We start from the raw sequence: 16,943 nt of genomic DNA, 5'->3' as shown, positions 1-16,943 counted from the left end.
CTCTGGTTCAGTACTTCCGCATTAGGTCAAAGGTCAAGAGGGATAAACTCGCCATGGCTGACGGTGTAGGAAGCGAGCTGACAGAGATGATTTTATTATGAAATATAATTATAATAAAATAATTCGATGTTTAAGAATAATAAAACATATTTCATAATAACTACTTTATTTAACAATTTAATGACCATATTATATATTTGTCTGTTATTTATCAAAATTATCTTCATTTCAAAATGTAGCTTTTATTTTTTCAATTATGACTCTCTTGGGCTTCCATACAGGCCTCCCTTCGTCGTACAAAAAGTCCATAGCACAAACAGCGTCGTGTTGACATTTATATCCCTCTTGACCTATGACCCCGCCCGCCGGTTGCGCATGCGCACTTTCAGAGTGCGAAAGGTTTATTTGCCTCGTCATGTAATTAGACTCCACTACAGCAGGTGGCAGCAAACACCGGTTTTTATTGAATTACACACAAACAAGAGCTGTCAATGTTTACAGAGGATGTGCTGTGACCGCAGTGTGTGACGTAAGGACGGTGTGTGAACAACAATCTCACTAAAACATAGATCATATAACCATACCAGCTTTATGATGTACAGTAATGGATAAGATTAGCTGAAAAATTTGCTGTTTGTATTCAGGAAATTTACCCACACGTGATCAGGTGAGTGATTTACCGACTAAGAAAAGCTGTCAATTAAACAACTTGCTTAGATCACATGACTATCACATGACTTTTTTTATAGCTCAAAATGTAGTATAACATATTACATGATGGTTATTTTTCGTAAAGCTGTTGGTTGAGATGCTAGTTATTTTTGTAATATATTACAGTAATATATTCCTTTTTGAAGTACCTCAGTAGTGTATCTCATTACAAAAGTGGTAATATATTACTAATTACAATTAAAGTAACTGAAGTTACATGCATATTTAAGTGCATATTTGCTTTGTTTTCTCACTGTTTGCAATTATTTGAGGGGAAAAAAGATGATTAGTTAAATATAACTTATGGGGAACAAAAAAAGAGCTTTGTGCTCCTGAAACAGCAGAAATATTTGAAATATTTGAAAGATCGATGTTATTCAAACACTATCAGTGTGATATAATTAGTGTTCTGGACCAAAAGTAACTCAAAGTAATGTAACTTAGTTACATTAAAAAAAAAAAAAAAAAACAGTAATATTGTAATACAAATATTACATTTTTATCCCAGTAATTAGTAATATATATATATATATATATACAGGTAAAAGCCAGTAAATTAGAATATTTAGAAAAACTTGATTTATTTCAGTAATTGCATTCAAAAGGTGTAACTTGTACATTATATTTATTCATTGCACACATACTGATGCATTCAAATGTTTATTTCATTTAATTGTGATGATTTGAAGTGGCAACAAATGAAAATCCAAAATTCCGTGTGTCACAAAATTAGAATATTGTGTTAGGGTTAAATTTTGAAGATACCTGGTGCCACAAACTAATCAGCTGATTAACTCAAAACACCTGCAAAGGGCTTTAAATGGTCTCTCAGTCCAGTCCTGAAGCCTACACAAACATGGGGAAGACTTCAGATTTGACAGCTGTCCAAAAGGCGACCATCGACACATTGCACAAGGAGGGAAAGACACAAAAGGTTATTGCTGAAGAGGCTGGCTGTTCTCAGAGCTCTGTGTCCAAACACATTAATGGAGAGGCAAAGGGAAGGAACAACTGTGGTCAGAAAAAGTGTACAAGCAATAGGGATCACCGCGCCCTGGTCAGGATTGTGAAAAAAAACCCATTCAAGAATGTGGGGGAGATTCACAAGGAGTGGACAGCTGCTGGAGTCAGTGCTTCAAGATCCACCACCAAGAGACGCTTGAAAGACATGGGTTTCAACTGCCGCATACCTCGTGTCAAGCCACTGTTGACCAAGAAACAGCGCGAAAAGCGTCTCACCTGGGCTAAGGAAAAAAAGAGCTGGACTGCTGCTGAGTGGTCCAAAGTCATGTTTTCTGACGAAAGCAAATTTTGCATTTCCTTTGGAAATCGAGGTCCCAGAGTCTGGAGGAGGACAGGAGAGGCACAGGATCCACGTTGCCTGAAGTCTAGTGTAAAGTTTCCACCATCAGTGATGGTTTGGGGTGCCATGTCATCTGCTGGTGTCGGTCCACTCTGTTTCCTGAGATCCAGGGTCAACGCAGCCGTATACCAGCAAGTTTTAGAGCACTTCATGACCTGCTCTATGGAGATGGGGATTTCAAGTTCCAACAGGACTTGGCGCCTGCACACAGCGCAAAATCTACCCGTGCCTGGTTTACAGACCATGGTATTTCTGTTCTAAATTGGCCAGCCAACTCCCCTGACCTTAGCCCCATAGAAAATCTGTGGGGTATTGTGAAAAGGAAGATGCAGAATGCCAGACCCAAAAACGCAGAAGAGTTGAAGGCCACTATCAGGGCAACCTGGGCTCTCATAACACCCGAGCAGTGCCAGAAACTCATGGACTCCATGCCACGCCGCATTAACGCAGTAATTGAGGCAAAAGGAGCTCCAACCAAGTATTGAGTATTGTACATGCTCATATTTTTCATATTCATACTTTTCAGTTGGCCAACATTTCTAAAAATCCCTTTTTTGTATCAGCCTTAAGTAATATTCTAATTTTGTGACACACGGAATTTTGGATTTTCATTTGTTGCCACTTCAAATCATCAAAATTAAATGAAATAAACATTTGAATGCATCAGTCTGTGTGCAATGAATAAATATAATGTACAAGTTACACCTTTTGAATGCAATTACTGAAATAAATCAGGTTTTTCTAAATATTCTAATTTACTGGCTTTTACCTGTATATATATATATATAGAGTAACTTACCCACCACTGTGCATTATGCATTAACACATTTTATTGTTTTCTCCCATACAGGATTCTTCATTTTCTTCTAATTGATGATTAATGTGAAGTGTTTCCATCATGGTGGCTGTCCATAACTTATTAAGTTTATTCAAATATGAGGTCAGCAGTTTTTCTGTGTCACTCAGCCTCTTCCTCGTTTTTCTGGGGCTCCTCTCTTGGTAAGTAAAACAAAAAAAACCCCCAATTGATAGGTTTGTACTTTTATATAAATTTAATCCATACTTTCTTACTGAGGTGTGTATTGCCTGGCATCCGGCGATACCATTCGTATCCATACATAAGTCACGATACGATACGATATATCCCGATATTAAAGTATAATGCAATTATTGCACTTTTTTAAATATATATATGACTTAAACATCTAATTTGTAAATGTGTACACCTTCATGAGAACATTATGTGTAAAATATATTTTATTGGCATATTTTACACTCTGAACATTGGCTTCAACCTGCCATGTGCCAACAATCTAAAAAAAATAACATAATCTGCCTGTGGCTTTTAAACCAACTCTGACTTTAGTGCAACTTAACTGAGGTATATGCCTAGAACAATAACTAAAAGCAGAAAGTTAGTTCTTTCTTTTTAGATTTTATTGAAAAAATACAAGCTGATCAACATGCCCAGGTTTTAGCACTTTGTGCAGTTACAATGTCTCCTGCAGTGGAAAAGACTTTCCTGGTTAAATAAAAAAAAAAAAGATATGGATGCATTTAGAATCGATTCAAGAATCGTGCGAGGTAATATCGTGATACATCGCCAAATCGTTTTTTGTCAACACCCCTATTTCTTACAATGTCTTTCTGTAAAAAGGTCTTCCACTTTGGAATTGCTTTCGTTTGTAAAATATTCTGCACTCTTACATCCTGATTTTGTACTTCTACGGCCAAAGATGTGGAAAACCTGAATACAACTATTGTTTTTCTTCTCTATAGCGTATCAAATAGGGGTTTACATTGCCTTGAATCTGACGATACAATTTGATTCACGATTTGCATGTCACGATACGATGTAACACAATACGATATATATCACAATATCAATAATTACTAGAGTCACTTTTATGAAATACAATTTTAAAAAAAAATTAACTTTTGAGAACAAGTAAATGGTATTAACTGTAATTCAAGTACAAATATCAAAAACAAGTGGTATGTTTATCAAACTGTCAAATTACATTTTTCAAATAAGTTTAACTTTTTCATCTACAACAGATTCTGATTCTGTCAATTTCTTAAATTCTTTAAAACAAGTACTCACATACATCTATAATTGTGTCCAAGCTAAAATGCATCAAGGGGTTAGGTAGTTAAACAAGGTCTGATGTGGGTCAAACAAAACTTTTTTATCTACAGTATTCTGCTTATTTTTTCTGCAGGTACTCCGTTTACCCATTTACCATCCTTTCCCGCTGTGGCATCAAACATCCAAGACCAATACCATTTTATGGGAACTTATTTATGTTTCGCCAGGTAAGAAACCGTGAAGCACAAGAATGTGGAAAATCAATCTGATTGAGACAAAAATGTTACAAAATATTCTGTTTTTACATTTTTCTGATAGTTTCTGTCACTATGTTATTTACAATGTTAATTTCTGACAAAATCTGAAGAATTAGTTAGTCTTAGAAGTCACGGGTATTTTTTTCTTACAATTACTTCTAAAGCAGTATTGTCAGTGAATACCAAGGAACTTCTTCAACTTTATTTATATAGCGCAAATTACAACAAAAGTCATCTTGAAGTGCTATCAAAATGTAACTTGTTTAAAAAAAAAAAAAAACAACAACAAATCCACATGAACAAGCATTTAGCGACAGTGGGAAGAAACAATTCCCTTTTAACAGGAAGAAATCTCCAGAAGAACCAGGTTCAGAGGTGGCAGCCATCTGCGGCGACTGGTTGGGGTTAGTGGACAGAAAGAGGAGAACAGGATAGAGAGAGAACATCAGATTGTCCCAGACTAGTTGAGCCATGAACCACAGATCAGGAACTGCCATCATGAGCTTCACGACACCTGAAACAGAAAAAAGAGAGAAGACACTGACTGCAGAAAAACATGATAGGGGAATACAGTGGAATGAGAATGAATATGGGGTGGACATCAGTTTAAGGAGCTCAACTTTCTTTTTTTTGCTCGTTAGAAAGGCACAAATCTCTCCCCGTAGATAGATCATTTCCTTGTCGGCGCTTAGTAATAAAATGTCTATCTCTAACGGTGGCTAAGGAGCGGCATCTCCACGGTCTGTAGATGCGGCCATCTTGTTCGCCAATTGCCGATCACAGAGGATTCAGATGCACAGGATGGTCCCACACATGTAAGACTATACTGTGCACAAGTAAAACCTATTTTCAGGTTTAGGGCTTTGTTCATAGCGGTTAGGTTATTATACGGTGTACGCTTCAGAAAATAAGTAGGTTTTGAGTTTAGCCTTAAAGGTGAAGAGAGTAGCAGCCTCCCGTACTGAGACTGGGAGCTGGTTCCAAAGGTGAGGAGCCTGGTAGCAGAACGCTCTGCCTCCTGTTCTACTTCTAGACATGTTTGGAACTTTCAGTAGAACAACAGACTGAAAATGGAGTGTTCTGCCTGGGCGATAGGGCATTAACAGGTCTCTAAGATACGCAGGAGCTTGATCATGTAGAGCTTTGTGGGCGAACAGGAGGATTTTAAACTATTCTAGATTCTACAGGAAGCCAATACTGGAGAAGTATGTTGGTACCTGTTCGTATTCTGGCTGCAGCATTCTACACAACCTGCACTTTTAACAAGAATATTTTGACCCACAGTATACATTTTGTTTTTTTGTAAAATGTGAAAAATGTATATATTGTTTGTGAAGTGTTTATAGTTGTGTTTTGTGTAATGTTGTCCTAGGGTTTTTTCTACCCCATCAATGACCTGATCAGGAAATATGGGAAAGTATGTGGGTAAGTAGAGTTCTCTTTTGACTGATTTCACACTTTGTAGGCTTTAGTTTCACTTGCTGTTCTTTCATGGTGTCTGAGGTATTATTTGGCTCGGAGGCCTGTGGTGGTGATAGCAGACCCTGATATGCTCAGACAAGTGATGGTCAAGGACTTCAAAAGCTTCCCTAACAGAATTGTGGGTTCATTTTTAACTCAAACATTGCATAATGTGCTTTTTTTTTTCATTTTCGTTTTTTTTTTTTTACATAAATCTAATACAAACTTGATAAATTTTGACTTCTGTCGCTTTGCAAAGGCTTTTCGTTTTGCCACCAAACCCACCACCGACTGTCTGCTTATGCTGAGAAACGAACAGTGGAAACGAGTGCGGAGCGTTCTGACCCCGACATTCAGTGCTGCCAAGATGAAGGAGGTGTGATTTAAAATATTCGGCTCTCATTATGTCTTTGGGACATATTAGTGAATTTAATTTATTATAGGTTTATTAGGTGTGTTTTGGATGTCTGTTTCTATCATATGTTTATATACTTTAGAGGAAAAACATCGAGCCATGCTGGTAATTTCATGCTAAGATATCTTTCATGTTAGTGATGTCTAATAATAACAACATATAAAATCTTCTGAAACCTAACAGGACAATTATACACTGACACAGTTTGTCATTCACTACAAGGAAGTGACATTATTATTAATATGAAACCAATGTAAACATGCTGAAAATGTGTTTTATTATTATTATTATTTAATTATTTAATCTAATTCAAATATCAATTAAAATCAGCTAAAAAAAACACCCCAAATCAAATCTTATTCACACCTTAAATAGACATTGGTGCATCTGTTATTTGTTTATTTGACAGGGACGATCAACATTCATCAACTTTACAGTAAATGTACCAGAGTTGGTTTTTTTTAATCTGCTGTCACATTCTAAAACAGCATAAAAACATTCATAAAACTTTATCATTCACCTTCCTAAAGGGTTAGGGTTAGATCATATAGAATTCTTATAATTCTTAAATCAGTTGCAACTATTTGTTTTAATCAAACTTAAAGGCGTTACTAACTCAAGCTAATTTTCATTTTACTTTGAAAGTTGGATGATACCAATAAATCTGACTGAAATGTCATAGCAGTGCCTCTGTGTAATGTCACATTTTAAAACACGTGTGAAACCCAAGGCCCGGGGACCAAACCCGGCCATTTAGACCATTCAATTTGGCCCGCAGCAGAACGTTAAAAAGACAAAACACACAAATTGTCTAAATTACCAATAATTCAGTTGTAGATATCTTAGCTCAGATAATTCAAATAAAAGCCACAATATTTGGCGGGTCACAATTTTCTCATGCTTTAATCACAAGACTTTAAATCTAAAATTTCAAATTTTCAAATAACTCAATTTTCCTGAAATTATTTCACACAATCTCCCCAAATTAAATAAAAAATGGTCACAAATCAATGAAATCTAAAAGAGAAAATCCTGCAGGGACTGATATATGTCACTTATTGCCTGGATATTGTTGGAGCCTGACTGTATATACTTTATGTATGATTTATACAAAGTACAAACTTGGAGACATTAATGTTGAAATTGCTTGTTTTCCCAAATTAAAATCTGTGGCTCATTTAAGATCAACCTACTTCATATTTGGCCCCTGAACTAAAATGAGTTTGACACCCCTGTTTTAAAAGAACAGATATTGCTTTTATCACATTAATATTGGTCTTTGTTTATATGTTTCTATGTAGATGGTTCCTCTCATTAACACAGCTGTTAATGCTTTGATCAACAACTTGGACGTCCATGCAGAGTCAGGAGAAGCCTTCGACATCCACAAGTAAACCCAAGCACAGAAGCATGCCATATATGAATATTAGCAATACATTCTCACGTTCTCACAGTGGGTTTATGGTTTCTACAGGTCTTTTGGCTGTTTTACTATGGACGTCATTGCTAGTGTAGCATTCGCAACTCACGTGGACTCCCAGAACAACCCGGAGAACCCATTTGTCCACTACGCTCAGATGTTCTTCTCTTTTTCATTCTTCAGACCCATCATGCTGTTTTTCAGTCAGTAAACATTTCAGTTTTTTAAAAATACAAAGTCAGTGAATATGAAAGAGATGAAGCCCATTTTAGAAACTGTTTTCTGTTTTAAAGACTAAAGAATGTTTGATTAGTTATTAGCAATGTTTAAAAGCCGTTACCATTATATACATATGTATTATTGCTGTCCTATGTAAAATTGTTGCTCTTCTTTCTTATGCAGGGGGACAAGGGGTTTAAACATTTAAATGTTAATTATTATTACTATTACATTAACATTTGCCGAGGTGCCATCTACGATGGAGTTATAGCGTTCGAGATCACTTAAAAAGTTATTACAGTAATACCGTATCATTCAGGATGTAAATTCCAGTCAAACTTTATACTCTTCAATAGCGAGCCATATTATACATGAACCAGAGGCAAATAGTTAACGGTATTGTGGAGGATGTTATTTTGGCTTCAAATTCTCACATGTGCATAAGTCCAAAAAGCCACGCAGCAGCGCTGTTTCTAGCTGTGTGCTATTCTCCCCCTGTACTTAAGTCAGTCGCTGTGCACCTTTATCCCAGTTACGCACTCTGGGTGAAGCAGCCCTGAAATGTGGGTGTTCCCATTCAAATCTGCACTTGCGTGCATTCTCCTGTCTGCTGTCCTTTTACGCTCTTCTAACCCTGGAATAAGTGCAGGGCCCCGATAAGGTGAAACATTATATTGCACTAAAAATATGGACTTAGTTACATTTGAAATCACACGGACTCGTGCAGCAGCAGCTGTGATCACTCAGCTGCTGCTGCACGATTAATTAAAACTGACAGTCACAGACTTCTGTCCATGTTAGTGATTCAACTATTTTCATACTATGTCCAACGTAAAGTCACAGTTTGATCCACTACAGAGTGAAACAAGCTGTCATATGCAGATGAGGATGGACCACAAACTGTTCCAACACATTTTAATGAGGCTCAGCTCAGGTCGCTTTAAACAATTTATATTTAAAACTGTATTGTGGAAGCCAATATTTGTGTTTCACTGCACTCCCTCTGTATTAAAGCAGGACGCTCTGCGGCCGGGTTATTTCCTCATATCTCCAGCGCGTCTAACTCGATGACGCTTTACAGTGTTGATGATGATCAAGGAGAAAGATTTTAACTGTGACTCGGACAAAAGAATGCGGCCGATCCTCAGTCACACTGCAATAATCTGATCAATAATCTGATCAAATCAACCTGTTACATTGTTTATCAATGAAGGCGTTTCAAATTAAAAGTGAACTTAATCATTTTCTCGGATTTCAATGACATTTACAAGCATTAGGAAAACTCCAGGTTCCGTGATTTCTAGACAGCTCAAAAAAATGACATCACCACCTCCTTTCCTTCAAACCTGCCTTCATTCATACATGCGCTTTTTGGCTCTTTACGGGCGGTGGGCGTGTCAGCGGCCTGGACCGGAGAAAACGCGTAGGAGAGAAGTGCGTAACTGCAGGTGCGCAAAACAGCGCTTAAGTCCAGACCCCGAAAAGAGAGCTATGCTCACTAAGCTTTTCTTAGTTCGCTGTAAATTCTTGGAGGATTCCTTTTGTTAACAAGGTTCTGATTTGTGTCAAATTTAGTGTGTTTTCAGAATATATCCGCAAAGTATAATTTAGTTTATCTTAGTTTCACTTTCTATTTTCATATATCTATGTAAAGAGCCCTGCCTTGTTACAGCTTAGCAACCAATCACAATTCACTTCCTTGTTCTCTCCACCAATCAGGAGTCAGTATCCTCCGTCCTAACTTTCAGGCAAGTCAGTGCGCAGGTATCTTTCCTCGGGGAGACATGTTCAATCCTTCCAGCAATTGCACGGAGTAACCTCTCTTTCTTCTTCATTCATGTGTTCATGCATCCATGAGAATAAAACACGAACAACGTGAACGTCATGTACAGCGCCATCTATTGCAACCTGCAATAAAGAGTTGCATGAGTGTGAATCCTGTCTTTCTCATTGTTCTGGCCGGACAACCTGGAGAGATTGAAGAATTTGAATTCGTCCTAATTAGTCTTATCTGAGGTCACAAGTTTGGGGCTCCTTCCTGACACCTCCTTTACACCTTTGTCTCAGTGAGAAAAAGGAGGGGGAAAGGCAGGAGTTAGATTCAATGCTTCGAGGCCTGCTCTTTAAAGAGGCAAGGTTACAGACTGTCTGTGCTACATTTATACTTACTAACCAATGTAATGGTTTTTTTTTCTTCTTTTACATCTAGTTGCATTTCCAACCATCATGGCCCCTGTGGCGAAATTCATTCCCAATAAAAGACGAGACCAACTAAATCAGTTCTTCATCAGCACCATTCAGAAGATCATCCTCCAGAGGGAGGAGCAGCCTCCAGAGCAGGTAGACTCATGTCTTGCTGATGTTCAACACTTCCTCTTTTCCTAAATATCATCATAACCTTCTTTGATGGAGAAAATTCCAAGAGCGATTAATCACCAATAGGGATGTAACGATTAATCGTAAGGCAGTTAAAAATCGATTCATAGGTATCACGGTTGATATCGATTTTCTGACAATTGAATCGCAGTACTTTTTTTTTTAAACGGAAGTGTTGGCGGCGGGCGGAGTCTGCTAATACTTTCTTTCTGGCCGCCTTCTACTCTTAAATATGTTAATAAATGATTCTTTACCCCTTTAGCACCGAAAGAATATCTGTAATATTACTTGAATATCTGTAAAAGTCACGTTTTTCTATTAGCTCTGTCTGCTAGCATAGCTTCTCTTCTTCACTGCAAGATATCTGCATGCCAACCGACCACTGGGATACCAGCGCCCTCTGCTGGTCCAAACAAATATGACGTAAATCAGTGCAATGACTTTTTTTTTTTTTTTTTTTTAAGTCCAATTGTTAAGGCACAAAATACATTTTCAGTTGCACTTTTAAAAGAAAAATAACTATTATGCAGTTTTGCATTGTTTATTATAGAACCAGAATTTAAATTAATAGGCTTCATTTTCATTTGTATTATTCCTTATTTATTTAATTCAAGATTTATTTTTAGTTAAATTGCATTGTTTTGAATAGTTTATCAAGGAATTCTTTTGACAATGAAAAATAAAAGGAAAATAATACAGTATTTTCTAGTTTTTTTCCCAAAAAAAAATATTTGTCTACAGTCCCATTTTGTAAATGAAAAAAATCGTGAGAGAATCGTATCGTGAACCCAGTATCGTGAATCGAATCGTATCGGGAGTTGAGTGAATCGTTACATCCCTAATCACTAATGCTTTCGCTCGTAGAGACGCAGAGATTTCCTTCAGCTGATGTTAGACGCCCGGACCAGTAAAGAGGTGGTGTCATTGGAACACTTTGACACAGGAACCCACGCTGATGAGATGGAGAGCGAGAACAGAACCCATCTGCAGCAGACGACACAACCCCCAGCCTCAGATCAGCCACAGGAGGCACCAGCCACCAGACGGACTCAGAAAAAGATGATGACCGAGGATGAGATCACGGGCCAGGCGTTTGTTTTCCTGCTGGCAGGCTATGAAACCAGTAGCAACGCGTTAGCCTTCACATGCTACCTGCTGGCCATCCACCCGCAGTGTCAGCGGAAAGTACAGGAAGAGCTGGACGAGTTCTTCACCAGACATGTACGTGTTGTCGACCGATATTGTATTTTTACTCTGGTGTTGACATCAAGTGATGTTTTTAACACTTTTTTATGAGGGTAGATATGTTGCCAAGTGTGAGAGCTTGTAGGATGTGATGTGAGGGTGTGTATAAAAAAAATTCACACACGTGATATAAATTTAATGTCACAAATGATGTGGGAAAAAAATGTATACATTGACATTTACACAAAATTACAGCTGCAAACACGTTTTTTTTAATTACTTGCGTAAATGATCGTTTACAACCACAACTCACCGGCTACAACTTCCCCAATCTACATAATGCGATGAAGCAACAAAACATGTACGTGAACTGTCTCGTAAAAATAAAGATTTAGTAAAATACATTAACTGCTTGGCCACTCCATCAGCTGTCAGCTCTCGATTGTCATCTCCACATAGTGTTAACCTAAATTTAAACAAGGAGAATCACTCTCCATGACTCATTTTGTTCAGAAATTACTAACAACCTTTTTCTATCAATCTGTGGAGGTAAATTTCAGTATTCTGCCTTTACAGTGAAGAAAAATGACTGTTTCGGTCATATCCGCGGCTGCTGCGCTCTGGCTCCAAATTCTCGCTTCCGATTGGTCAATCACACACACGCGCGGGGAGGGGCTATTTCTACCAGCATGAATCAGTTTTGCTACAGACGCGTCTCGCAAAATGTGTTGCAAAACTCAAGCAACGCAGATTCACGTGAGAAAAGTAGTTTGTGCATCTGTAGCGGTAGATTCCAGAGAGTTGTGGTTGTAAACAATCATTTACACAAGTAATTAAAAAACATGTGAATAACTGTTGGATCACAAGTTTGCGGCTGTAATTTTGTGTAAATATCAGTCTATACATTTTTTCCCATCATTTGTGACATTAAATTTATTTCTTGTGTGGATTTTTTTATACACAAGCTCACATCACATTCTACAAACTCTCACATTTTGCAACATATCTACCTTCATACTTTTTCTGCGGTTTACTTTTCGTAGAGCGCACCAGATTACACCAATGTCCAGGAGCTGAAGTACCTGGAGATGGTTTTATGTGAATCGTTGCGTCTTTACCCGCCTGTATCAAGGTATGAGGAAAAATAATGAATGCAGACAAAACCCAACAGTCTTTAGTAAAGGTGTAAGAAAAAAAATAGATTTGGTGATATATCGCGATATTTCACATCGATCCAAAAAATGTCCAGATCATTTTTTTAAAAATGTTTTTTTTAAATCAGAAAAAAAACATTAAATTGTATAGCACGTAAACGCTCGGTCACTAGGTGTCAGTGAACCACATCAGACCTTATTAAACTACCTGTCAAGTCCTGCTCAATGTTGCGCTGCTCCTGACTTGAGAGGAACTCCTCTTTACTGGATGTTGTTTTCCTGGACTTACACTCCATGGACCAGACCTTCAATTACTGCTCTTTTTTTATTAAAAGTATCATTTTTAGGAAGGTACATCAGCTTAGGTGAAAAACCACAAAAGACAAACACACAGTACAACAACAATTAAACAACCATTCTTTCATTGAAGTCAAATTTAGCTTTTCAACTTTGTAACTCTTTCCAAGTATTTCATTTAGTTGTTAGAGTTTTAAATCCGTACCATTTTTTTCTAAACAAGGTTTTCCACTTTTAATCAATTACATTAAATTATTGGTATTCTAACAACCAAACTTTAAATGTATTTAACATGTACAGTAAGTCTAGTATTTATTTGCCCAGTTTTAACAAAGAAACAAATCAAATATTTATAATCATCATTCTTTTTAATCACACTTAACAAAATCATTTAAAAGTTAAAAGTAAGGTAACTTTATACTTTAACTCATGTATTTTCAAACAGTTTTAAACCACAATAGTTTTAATACATGTAGATCATTCTTAAACTACTTATTTAACCAACTACCTTTAACCATTTAATCTGATTTTATTTGTATTTCCCATTAACCAAGTGTGGTTTTAACTGCACAGTTCACGCGGCACCTTAATAAATCTTTAAATGAAACAAGTTCCAAAGTCAAACATTTCTTGCATTTGCCTGTTAAACAATTAACAATTGCCAAACTTTACAAATAAATGAACAAGAAATGCATTCAGCTTATGTTTCAATGCTAAACAATGTTTAAGTCGTGGGGTTTCCTGAACTTTTGAGTGAATTGTCCAAGCAACAGAAGTTTTTAAGGTTATTCTTACCAGCTGTCCATCCAATCATATAAAGAGTCTCTTGCACATCAAAGTTCAATCCCAGTTGAGGAACAGAACTCTGTCCACTCTGGATGCTAAGCATGCACTACCATTGTGTCAGTAAAAGAACCAGGTGTGCACACTCACAAGTGGGAGGGGCTTCCACCTGGTTCCTCCCCTGCTTAGCAGGAGGGCGAGTGGCACTATCTCACTATCAATGCATTTTAGCAGCTGGAAGTTGATGACACTTTATTTTCATAAAAAATATGGGACACTTTTATAGATGTAAGTGGTTACTAAAAAAATGGTTTTAAAGAACTTATCAGAATCACAATTTAAATCTAAACTTTTTTTGAAAAATGTAATTTGACAGTTTCAGAAACATACCACTTGTTTTTGATATTGGTACATAATAAAGGTTAAATTTGTAATTATTGATATTGCAATATATTTTAATGTATATCATATTGTTTAGTATCGGGATATATCGTATCATGACATGCAAATTGTATTGTATCATCAGATTCAAGGCAATGCACAGCCCTATCGCCTACCGTCTGTTGCTCTGTGTACTTTGGCTTTATTTTGTGTTTCAAAGTGCACCTTAATTTACATATTCAGTACTTCCTTAACTAGGGATGTCACGATACAACTTTTTCACTTCCGATATGATACCGGTATTGTTCCGATGCGATATTGGCACGAATTATATATACTTTTATTACTTATTTTGTAGTGTGGAATGTTAGAAAAGGCTTGATTAAGTGATGTTACTCAAACAGAGAACAATAGTCAGCAACAGTAGGGTGTGAACCACATTCATCTATGGATAGAAGTGGTGGAGCATAAAAATTTTATCGGAGTGCTTATATCGGTGGTTTTAGATGCAGTCCGATAAAGTCCGATATGTGTTTTCTGGCTAATATCGGATCGGGACACCTCTGTCCTTAACTACTGTCAAAAACATAAAGGATTTGTTATTTCCTTTTTAATAGTATTCTTGATTTCTCTGAACACAGCTCGTTAGAACAACAGAAAGCTCCTCTCTCTTCAAACCCCTCAAAAAAAAAAAAAGTTTTATTTTATAATCAAAATCAGAAAAGCTTTAATAATCCCAATAGAATAGATTAGAATACTCCTTTACTGACCCATAGAGTGGGAATTCACTTTTGCAGCAACATAATAATACAAGAGCAGACAGTAGAAACAAAAATACATATTTGCATAGATAATAGTGCAAAGCATGTAGAGTTGTAGGTTAGACAACAAAACAGAAACAACCAACACAAAATAAATGAAAATATTATTTAAAAAAGAAAAAAGAAAACACAATGTGCAATGACTCTTGAAGGAATTTGGTGTCAGTTATTGTGTTAAACAGTGGTGTTGAACAGACAATAACAAAGGATACATACATGATTAAAAAGTAAAAGTAAACCAAGACAATGATTTTATTAACACAAGAATAAGGATTACTTGTGAATGATTAGATGAAATACATGTGCAAATAATTGATACAAATATAAGAGAATATTTAAAATATAATCTTTCTGTTATTTTTGCCTCACTAAGGTATGCACGAGACATTGATGAAGACTGTGTTGTGAACGGCCAGGCGCTTCCTAAAGGAGCTTTTATTGAGATCCCAACAAGTTTCCTTCATCGTGACCCTGAGCACTGGCCAGAACCTGAGAGTTTTATTCCTGAGAGGTGAAATGCAGGAATAATCCAACAGGCTGACTTTCTGCTTATCTATGCCATTACATATCATAAACACTATTTCCTGTTAACAATGTTTTAAACATTTATTGATCAAACATGAACTTATTTTTCCCCCCCAAAGGTTTACCCCTGAGGCAAAGTCCAGCAGACATCCCTTTGTTTATTTGCCATTTGGAGCCGGACCACGAAACTGTGTTGGGATGAGACTGGCTCAGCTGGAGGTGAAAATGGCTTTAGTGCGTTTGTTTCACAGGTTCAACATTGTAGCGTGTTCTGAAACCAAGGTACGTCACCACTACGCAAAATACATTTAATAACAGATTAATCTCACTTTTTCTGCATTGTATGAATATTTATGGTTTTTCAAACATTAATTCACTTATTATAGATATGAATTATGTCACTTTAGGTTTACAAGGATTTTTAACTAACTCAACAATAATGTAATTCTTTGTTTGTCACTTTTTATTTCTTTCAGGTTCCTCTTGAGTTGAAGTCATTCAACACTCTTGGACCCAAAAATGGCATATTTGTCAAAATTGAAAAAAGACACGCAATGGAAGGTTAAACTGGGTTTTCTAAAGACTAAACAGGAAACAATCTTTAGGTAGGGAGTGCTTTACAAACTGGTTTAAAAGGAACATTTGTAGATTGAAACAATGTTCAGAATGATGGCTCCATGTTTGTCTATAAAGGGATAATATTCTATTCTTTAACATCGATTTCTAAATTAAATCTGAAAGTCTGCACATAACATGCATTTTTTTTGGCTTTATTGCAAACCCTGAAAAAAAGTTCCATTCCTCAAATACTTTAATGAAGTGTGAAGATTGAAATAGTGTTGCTCTGTCTGGATTGACTATGTTAATGCTAATCTTATAGCTAATAAGTAGCGTAGCAGGGCTTACGATTCCAACAATGTTTTTCTTCCATGTAACCTATTAATATATTTCAGTTTTAGATTTTTTTTTTTTTTTTAACTCCTCATAACAAACACTGTTACTACACTCTGATAAACAATGTGCACTGACTATACAAAGTGGATGGCTAGCTTTATGCTAACAATGCAATTCACACAATAGCATAATAATAGGGCAAAGTAACCAGATAAAAACTGTGAAATTAACCAAATGGTTGTTGTGATATGAAAAATTTGTGCAATTTCATTTGACACACGTTAAAAAAAAAAAAAGTATTTTGTTCTGTTTGCATCGTTTCTGATAACTGTATGTATTCAAATTACCTTCAGTTACATAATAAATGATCTGTGATGTGTTTAAGGAGCAGAAGTGAAAATGATTTGTTGTGGTTGGTAAAAGGACTTTGGTCTCAAGTGTTGCTGCTAAATATATTTAATATGGAACACACTATTATGGTCTCCATTTTAGTAAGATAACGTAGTCCTGTCATTAGTTTTAAATAAAGACACTCATTTCACATAGTGAGAGTGACGTGTATTTTGGTGAAACCTAAGTTCTCCTGTGGTTT

At 36.4% G+C, this 16,943-nt stretch overlaps 1 protein-coding gene across 2 annotated transcripts; it reads left to right on the top strand.

Annotated features, from left to right (window-relative positions):
* The first annotated feature begins 486 nt into the window (after nucleotides 1–486).
* tbxas1 (thromboxane A synthase 1 (platelet)) lies at nucleotides 487–16,923 on the top strand. 2 transcript variants are annotated; one of them, XM_028449339.1, is made up of 14 exons: nucleotides 487–667; nucleotides 2,925–3,073; nucleotides 4,297–4,390; nucleotides 5,793–5,845; nucleotides 5,924–6,020; nucleotides 6,141–6,257; nucleotides 7,598–7,686; nucleotides 7,771–7,919; nucleotides 10,145–10,275; nucleotides 11,176–11,532; nucleotides 12,540–12,628; nucleotides 15,306–15,443; nucleotides 15,577–15,739; nucleotides 15,934–16,923. In XM_028449339.1, exons 2-14 carry the CDS (start codon nucleotides 2,973–2,975, stop codon nucleotides 16,021–16,023), a joined length of 1,668 nt encoding a protein of 555 aa, XP_028305140.1. In that variant the 5' UTR covers nucleotides 487–667; nucleotides 2,925–2,972; the 3' UTR covers nucleotides 16,024–16,923. The 2 variants fall into 2 exon arrangements, with proteins under 2 accessions (XP_028305140.1, XP_028305139.1); XM_028449338.1 differs by having other exon boundaries at nucleotides 5,915–6,020.
* The last annotated feature ends 20 nt before the right edge of the window (nucleotides 16,924–16,943 follow it).

This window comes from Gouania willdenowi, chromosome 6 (assembly GCF_900634775.1).
Source record: "Gouania willdenowi chromosome 6, fGouWil2.1, whole genome shotgun sequence".
In the NCBI taxonomy this organism is placed as follows: Eukaryota; Metazoa; Chordata; class Actinopteri; order Blenniiformes; family Gobiesocidae; genus Gouania; species Gouania willdenowi.
This window is presented reverse-complemented; position numbering and strand designations above follow the sequence as displayed.